The sequence below is a fragment of the Halyomorpha halys genome, unplaced genomic scaffold, assembly GCF_000696795.3.
Source record: "Halyomorpha halys isolate HHAL.00 unplaced genomic scaffold, Hhal_1.1 Scaffold46.1, whole genome shotgun sequence".
NCBI lineage: Eukaryota > Metazoa > Arthropoda > Insecta > Hemiptera > Pentatomidae > Halyomorpha > Halyomorpha halys.
Genome location: NW_027109456.1, coordinates 121,117 through 129,329, shown reverse-complemented (window position 1 = coordinate 129,329; position 8,213 = coordinate 121,117). Strand labels below are relative to the sequence as shown.

Genomic DNA, 8,213 nt, shown 5'->3' with positions numbered 1-8,213 from the left:
AAATAGCCAATTGCATCGCGAATTACATATGGAGTCAATAGAGGATCACATTAAAAAAACGGTTCATGAAGTTCCACTCCCAGTTACCGACAGTTAAAGGAGCAGTGACCTACAACCTGGGAAACCCAACCTCAAGCCGAAGACTGAAGCCCAGACTGCTGCAGGACATTCTGTTATAAACTATAATAAATATAAAATTAATTCATAGTCACACTACCTCAATTTTACTTTTTATTATTACTCATTTTATTTATTCATTATTATTTTTTTTTCTATTTTCTTCTCTAGTCCCCTTTTTCAAATTAACTTTTTCTTTTCACTATTAGAGGACAATTGTTTGTTTTATTTAAGTGTACCAATATCATTATTTTTTGTTATTAATTTTACACTACTCTTTTATTAAGAAGCATTACTCTTATCTATTTTTTTTCTTCTTTTAACAACAACATTGTATATAGTTAGGGGTGTCGTACGAGACTATACCCCCCCCATAATCAACTGTTAAAAAAAATATATACATATAATATAACGGTTATATCAACCATGTAAGGTCCATACCATGCCGATCTGGTATAAAATAAAATATATAAATAAGTAATAAAATTATTATTTTTTAGATATAATACTTATATTATTTTTTTTACTTATTTATTTTTAAATTAAAATTAGTCAACACTTATCACATTATAAATAGGGGTGTCTTTTTTACACGAGACAAACCCCCTCCCCCTTACATTACCAATTGCTAAAAGCAAATCTAATTGTTACAATAACCATGTAAGGCCAACGCACGAGGCCTATCTGGTAATAAAGAAATCTTTAAAAAAAGAAAAATAATAATTTGAATAAGGAATAAGACAAATAAACAAACTACAGCCAATGTTGTAGTCATATTTCCATATCATATATGACGGATGTTATTATCTAGTTTGATCTTTTCATTTGTACTCGACAATTCATAACAGCTATTTGTTCTCTCTCCATTCGTTTGTAATTAATCACACATTTCAATCTCCGTCACAGCTGAGGTCCGATAATTCAGTTATTACTGAAATTCAATTATTATTGGCCTCAACTTCTTGCATTACATTTTTTATTTTATAACTTACCAAGAATTCTTTTAATGAAAATGGCACATCTGCCCCATCTTGCATAATAAAACAAAACAGAGTGGTGAAATCGATTAGAATCCTCCCCTCAGCCCCCGCACTATACTAGAGGATGTCCAGCGTGACCTAGGGAGTGTGGCATCTGTACCGAGCATCCTGATCAATATTCACCCCGATAAGCTCTAACCAACCGTGTTTATAATCAGGGAGTAATTAAATTCTCAATATTCAACAACTTGATTTACAATTTCAGGAATAAACAACAATCAATGAACTTCATTCATGATTAATAAATATTAAAGAAAGCAATTTTTTTCATAAAACATTTACCACAAATAAATCCAGGTCATTGAATTCATTATTTATGAAATCTTTAGTAATTAAGTAGTTAAATTCCCTTGCACAGACTTTCTTTTGGTTTTTTTTTCGTACATAAACAACTCCAGTTTCACTTATTCGAAAGTACTAAATGTCTTTACAAAAGTACTCTCCCTCATTCTAACGTTTACATATTAAATACAAAACTCCAGCTGCTGTGAACGTGTGTTATTACAATGGTATAAATAGGGGGATTTTCAAATTGTGGAATTTCATGGATAAATGTCAGGATTTCAATCTAACAGAATTATTGGGGACATTATAAACAGCACTATTCAAGCCAAGTGATTACCTATAAACTAATATAAGGTATGTATTTTAAAGGACCACCAATTAAAATTTATTTATTATCACAGTTGCCGTTAAAATTTATTTCCTATTCCAGGAGAGTTAATAGATTAACAAAATACACTTATTTTATAATTTAAATTTTTGGAAGAATTTTTTATTTAATTTATTTATACGGGATAAACTTAGTTACATATATACACAAGGTACAAGTTACATTAATAATACATTAATCTACACTCTGTTTTATAATTTTATATAACATATATATATCATTCCACTATCACCGTTTCGAGGTTTTGAAACAACTTAGGATTCATATTTAATAAACAATAAATTATTTAAATATTAATAAATATCTAAATACGTTAATAATGAAAGTACATGTTTCAACCAACAACTTGGTAGTTCATGTGGCGGTTATTTAAATTAAATTCAATAAAAGTCTATTTTCCATTATAAATTGCATTTAAAATTTTCAAAAATTGATAAAATTTCTTTAATTATTATTATTACAAAGTTTTAGCAAATCCAAAATATAATGTCTCATTTTTAACGGTTTATTAGTTTTAGCAAACTAAAAACGAGAATAGGTGACGAGGAAAACAATAGAATTTTTTTTTTTACTAAAATGACTCTTTTGACCTAGAAGACCTAAAAAGGAATTAATGCGTAATTTTACTATATTAATGTAGTGTATACCATAACTTAGCCTGTTTATAGCATACAAAATAGTGAATATAAAAAAAACCTTAATCATTAATTCCTTCGGGAAAACTGATTAATACAAAAATATGACTCAAGAATCAGTATAAATTTGGGGATCACTTTGGGGAACAAACATTTTCCATGAAATTGTATGAATCTATCGTTTTGTGCGAGGAAGCCATTTATTTCGCTATAGGCCTGAGCCGAACGCATTCACGAGCTTAAATATAGGCACTAAGTTAGACTTAAACCGAAAATTTACGTCTACTTACTTTCAAACTTTGGTAGGCGTATTCTGCCTAGAATAATTAGTAATTAATTATTATTTCACGTTCTAACTACCCCATAAGCAGTCTCCACAGTGATGTTAGTTCGCGCTAAAGAATGGTTACGGCTTCAGAAACATTAACAGTCCGGGTAGGTAATTTACTTGGAAAAAATTAATCATAAAATTATTAAGTTTTGAATTTAATCCTATTATTGTACTACAAAAAATCATAACATTAAAAAAAATACATATTAACGTTTAAAAAGGAAATTATATTAATGCGTTTAGTTTATGCCGATGACACATGTCTGTTAACAGTGAATAATGATCCTTCTATTATATCCCAAACCCTCCATCTCACGTCACCACCCTTGAAGATCGGTGTTAAATCTGGAAAATTAAAATTAAGCTTATATGGAGGTTTGTTACTTAAAAGTTCACGGAAAATTGAAAATCAAGGATATGGATATATAATTAGTGTTGGAATGATGTTAAGAAGGAAGCTCGAATAGCAAAGGATTTTTCAAAGGGAAACATCTTCTATGAGAAGGGATGTACAAATGGGTAGGTTGTGATCTTGAGTTTAACAGGTGAATGGATAAACGTAGGATGAGGAGTTCAATGATAAAGCGAAGTTTTTGATTATTAAGAGTTGAAATATAAATGTATCAAGAAGGTGTAGTCTTCGGATACCGGAATAGAGCCAACTTTGCTCGGAATAGATCTGTCGGCTTCCTAAGTCGTTTTGAGTTTAGGAACTTCCAACTACTCTTTTACAATCTCATTAAAATAAAAGACAATGATGATAATCTTACATTCTAGCGACTACGGTCAATGTTTAAAGAACTGTATAAGACAATATAATGGTCGTTCAGAGCTCTTTTAATCTCAAAAATGAGTCAATTTTATCCACTTACAAAACGACATTCAATCAACAAGATACCTAGTAATAGTTGCGAAAATGCGCAGAGTTTGCTCATTACGAAACGTCGGCTAGTTTTAACACAATAAAACTTTATAAAGTTAAGAGGAAAAAATCCACATTATACTTCAAGAGCCCAGACGCAAAATTTGTTTGACCGGTTAGATATAATATACGTAATTGGGCAATATAAGCATAGTTATGGATAAACTTGTTCTTTTCATAAAACGTGCTTACCTTCCTCTGATATTCGTCCATATGAAAACCTCCTCCAATAGCGACAAGTGAATTCTCCGACAAGCACTTCTCAAGCCTTGATATTATTTCGAGCCTGTCCTCCCTCGGCCTGAGGTGAGGGGATGTTGGGACGGAGCGGGGCGGCGGTGCCGTCGGGCACACCTCCAGCAGGTCCATCCTGCCTCGGATGGCGACGGCCCCTGCAATTTGTTATCAATTTTATAGTTCATAAAAATAAGCTACAAAACTATCAAAAACAGAATTAAATGCTAAGTTTTATCGAGGGATCTCAAAACTACAAAGCTTTCCTTTGTAAATGCACTAAAAACTACGATATCTCGGCTATTTTACACTCGTGAACTATCCATTTTCGATAGTTTGAATAATATTGCACTAAATCGATGATAAATTACGATAGGAGAACAAGCTAAAAGTCGTGAGGAAATGCTTAATGTTCAAAACAAATAAAAAGGTAAAGCAAGCACTAAAGCAGTTCTAATCATATTGTCTTTTCTAGGCTTGAATCAGTGCAGGACACAAAACGAAAACATATCTAATAGTCTGTTTGATCGTTCATCACAACTTCAATCAAACATGATCATTACTGATACGAATCTACGTGACTAACAACAAAGGAAAACATACGAGATACATTTACATAACTAAATAACTTATAAAGATGAACAAAAATCACACTGAGGATTAGAGTCAAAACAAAATAAATCGCATCAAATCGCTTTTACCTTTCAATACAACCCAAGATAACCTCCCCAACAGTAAACTTGGAGAAATGCGTAATGGAAGGGGTATGATTTCTAAAAAAGTGAAGCCAAAAAGGTGGGCTCTTTGTGATGAATTCCTGGAATGTGGCAGTGCATTAAGAACCAACGAACGGCTGCCTTCGGTTTCAGTTTAGATTACAATGGCGGATATTCCGATTAAATTCATCTTAAACTTGAGGTCCGGAGGTGTGGCCAACCCCTACCTCTTTTTTTTGCTTCACATTTGCTTTGAAAGTGAGTAGGGTGTACCACTTCCCCTATAGTAACTATAACAGACCCGCTACCAAGAACTTCATTTTAAAAATTGTCTAATAAGAAGTCCTCGCACACCACAGTTGGTAATTAAAGATGTTTACATTGTGGGTCAAATCTGCAGATGATGGAATAAATATTGAGATATTTATGGTTGATTTTAGCGGTTCCTAGATATTGATAATGATGGTCCACACAAATAAAATTATGTTGGTGTAAGGTAAGATTTTACGAGCATTTATTTCTCTGAATCTTCAAAGTAACCACCTCAAAAATACGAGTTGAATTATCAGCCACACGAGATTTACGCCTTCAGTTTTAGAGGTTATACTACTCCGGTTAATTCGGTGCATAGCAGGCAGTTTATAAACAACTAGAAGGCGCTAAAAAAGCTAGTTTGTTATCATTGGTTTAAGGGTTGGAGCCCTGATCAGCTTTGGTCCACCATCGTGTAATATTTAGTAAACAGATTAAGGATTAAATAGATGAAGAATTGCTGTAATTCTGTTTATTTTATAGTTCTGAAAAAGTCTGAAACACTCTTTTATCCTTATGATGGATTTAGTTATGCCACTAAGATTCTCAACAAGGGAAATCTTATAAATATAAAATAAAAAATCAGTCTAGAGCCAAAGGCATTACTTTTTATTGACACAGTGAAAATAAATAATTTATAAATGAAATGAAAATTAAATTAATTTTTACATGATTAATTATCTACATACAATATGAAATAACATCCCTCAAACTCTGCTAATTTGTGGTACAGCTCAAGCAGCATGTGTAACATCTTTAATGAAGGCTTTCTGTTTCTGTTGATATTCTAGCTCTGATAAATATTTGCTATTTCCTTTTTCTCTTATAAAGTAATAGTATAATATAATTTTAGTAATTTTCTTTTATGAAACTAAGAGTATCACATGCACCTATACACAAACAGAATACCTGCCACTGAGTATACGAACTTTTGTCAATAAATTGGATGTTTGATAATTAATTGGAATGACAAGAAATTGGAATCATAAATTCCAATTTTTTTTTTTTTTTTAGGAATTCCAAATTTCAAATATATATTACATAAACCTTATGACATATCATCATTATGAGGCCTACCTGCACTTAAAAATTAGCTTCTTAATTTACCACCAAATTACTACTGAATCGAATTCTTACAAACCAAATTCCTTTAAAGAATTATTGATTGTCCCGATTATATCACAAATAAAATTATCTATAAAAATCTCAATATTAAGCTCAAAATGTATATACTGATGGTCATATTCAAAGATGTTATTACATAATTTGTATTTTCTATCAAAAATCACCTAAGATTTGACCCATAATTCGTTATTCATTAATTATCTAAGGTTCTTCTTATTTTGTAAATCATTTTTTGAGCTCATTTGTGTAGACCTAAATTAGGCCTTTTTCTTATTATTTTATAGATTAGAAATCGGCACTTACATCTGTAATGTTGATCATTTATAACTTTTCTAATAGCAAATTTCAAAGCCACCAGTTGCATTCTTACATTGCAATTCCCTGATAATATCCTGAGGCATCAGAAAAGAGATGGCCAGGGAACCTGTTATAAAATAGTCTTTAAAGTACCATATATGTATAATTTCTTCATAAGCCATGATTCTGTGCAAATTTACATGTAGGTTAACTGTAATTATAAATTTCTATAAAATTTCAATCATAATAGCTCGCTCATATGAAATAAGTTCTGGTGCTACTCCAGTCTAGGAGTCATTTATCTCCAGTCCATGATACAATTACTTACTACATAATACATTAACAGTGACCAGAAAGAGCAACAGTCCTGCTTTCCACCAGTTTGATGTAATTTGACAGAAGTCCAACAACCAAAAACTTCTGGAAAAGACAATTTGGGTCAATTGGACAATTTCTCCATTTCATTTAGGAAATATCATATATGAAATCACTTATTATCATTAGTATTAAAACATTTGATATTGTTCTATGCAAGCATATCTGCATTTATCTGACAAGACCTTATTTTGAAGAATAATTTTGAATAGGATAAACAGGCCACTATTTAAAGCAACAATGCAATCTTCTAAAAATAATGAGACATAGTTTTCTTAACAATTCTTCTAAATCATTCGAAGTAATTTTTGTTGTATTCAGAAGAACATATGTTCAATATATTAAGGCTTTTCAGTCACAATTTTACAGTAAGGGAATTTTAAAATATTTAGCGCTCAGCTTCAAAATTACAGAAAACCTTCACTCAAAGAGTTTGAGTTCCAAGGAAAAAAAAGGTCTGTTCTAGATTTTTTGGTTTTATGGGACCTTCTTAATAGACTAAACTGAAGTGTTTAATATTTTAAACTAATCATTATAAAGTAGACTTATGTATCTTTCAACTCATTCACAAAGTTAGTCTAAGACGAAATAAAATAAAATTACTTCGTTCTGCTGTTTCATAGTTTTTTTTTGTTAGAATCTGATTATTTATTCATTTGATGAATTTTATCTTGAAGGTATCTATCCCAGACAAAAATGCTTTGCATTTAAAGCTAGATTGAACTCATATCTTAAAAATAAATATGCAATAACTGATGAAAAATTAAAATAAAAGTATATTTTATTTGAAGTTAAATTCACTATCATCTTCACTTTACTTACATACAGTATCAGTATACAGAGGATCAGCAATGTACAATTTCTAAATAAACTCCTCTTGCATAGGGCAAAAAAAAAAATCTTCATTATCATTTACATTTGATTCCATTATTTTGTATGTTATTCACTTCCATTGTAAGTTCAAATGATATTGGCATTTAGTTAATCAAATGTTTTACATTAAAAATATAGCATTGAATTTTTTTTATGTTTACATTTAAATAATCTTTAGATGTATGTATGTTTATACTCTTAATATATAATTTGCAAGCTTAAACAACTTCATCACTGAATCATTGTAAATATTATAACATTAATAAAAAATAACTACTAATCACAGCCTATTTCAGCTCACAAGCTTGATACAAAGAATGTTTTTAAGATCGAAATTCCTTATTAAACTAGACATAGGTGAATATTATTATCAGCAGTAATAATTACACATATTAACAAAATAAAGAAAAATTTATTTAGATGTGGTCATAATATAGTTATATCTTATAAACTTATATTCGTATATATACAAATTACTACACTGACTTAAAAAATTCACCTTCATAATCTAGGAGTGGCAACTATTTAGCTTCCTATTATTTTTTTTATAATTCCCTTAATAA

At 30.4% G+C, this 8,213-nt stretch overlaps 1 protein-coding gene across 1 annotated transcript in view; it reads right to left on the bottom strand.

Moving 5' to 3' along the window:
- The window catches only part of LOC106689455 (protein FAM107B), a 201,313-nt gene that overhangs the window by 183,837 nt on the left and 9,263 nt on the right, over positions 1-8,213 (bottom strand). The window contains exon 2 of the mRNA XM_067047640.1: positions 3,911-4,110. Within this exon, the coding sequence (XP_066903741.1) occupies positions 3,911-4,087 (177 nt within the window). The 5' untranslated portion in view covers positions 4,088-4,110. The remainder of the gene's footprint in view (positions 1-3,910; positions 4,111-8,213) is intronic.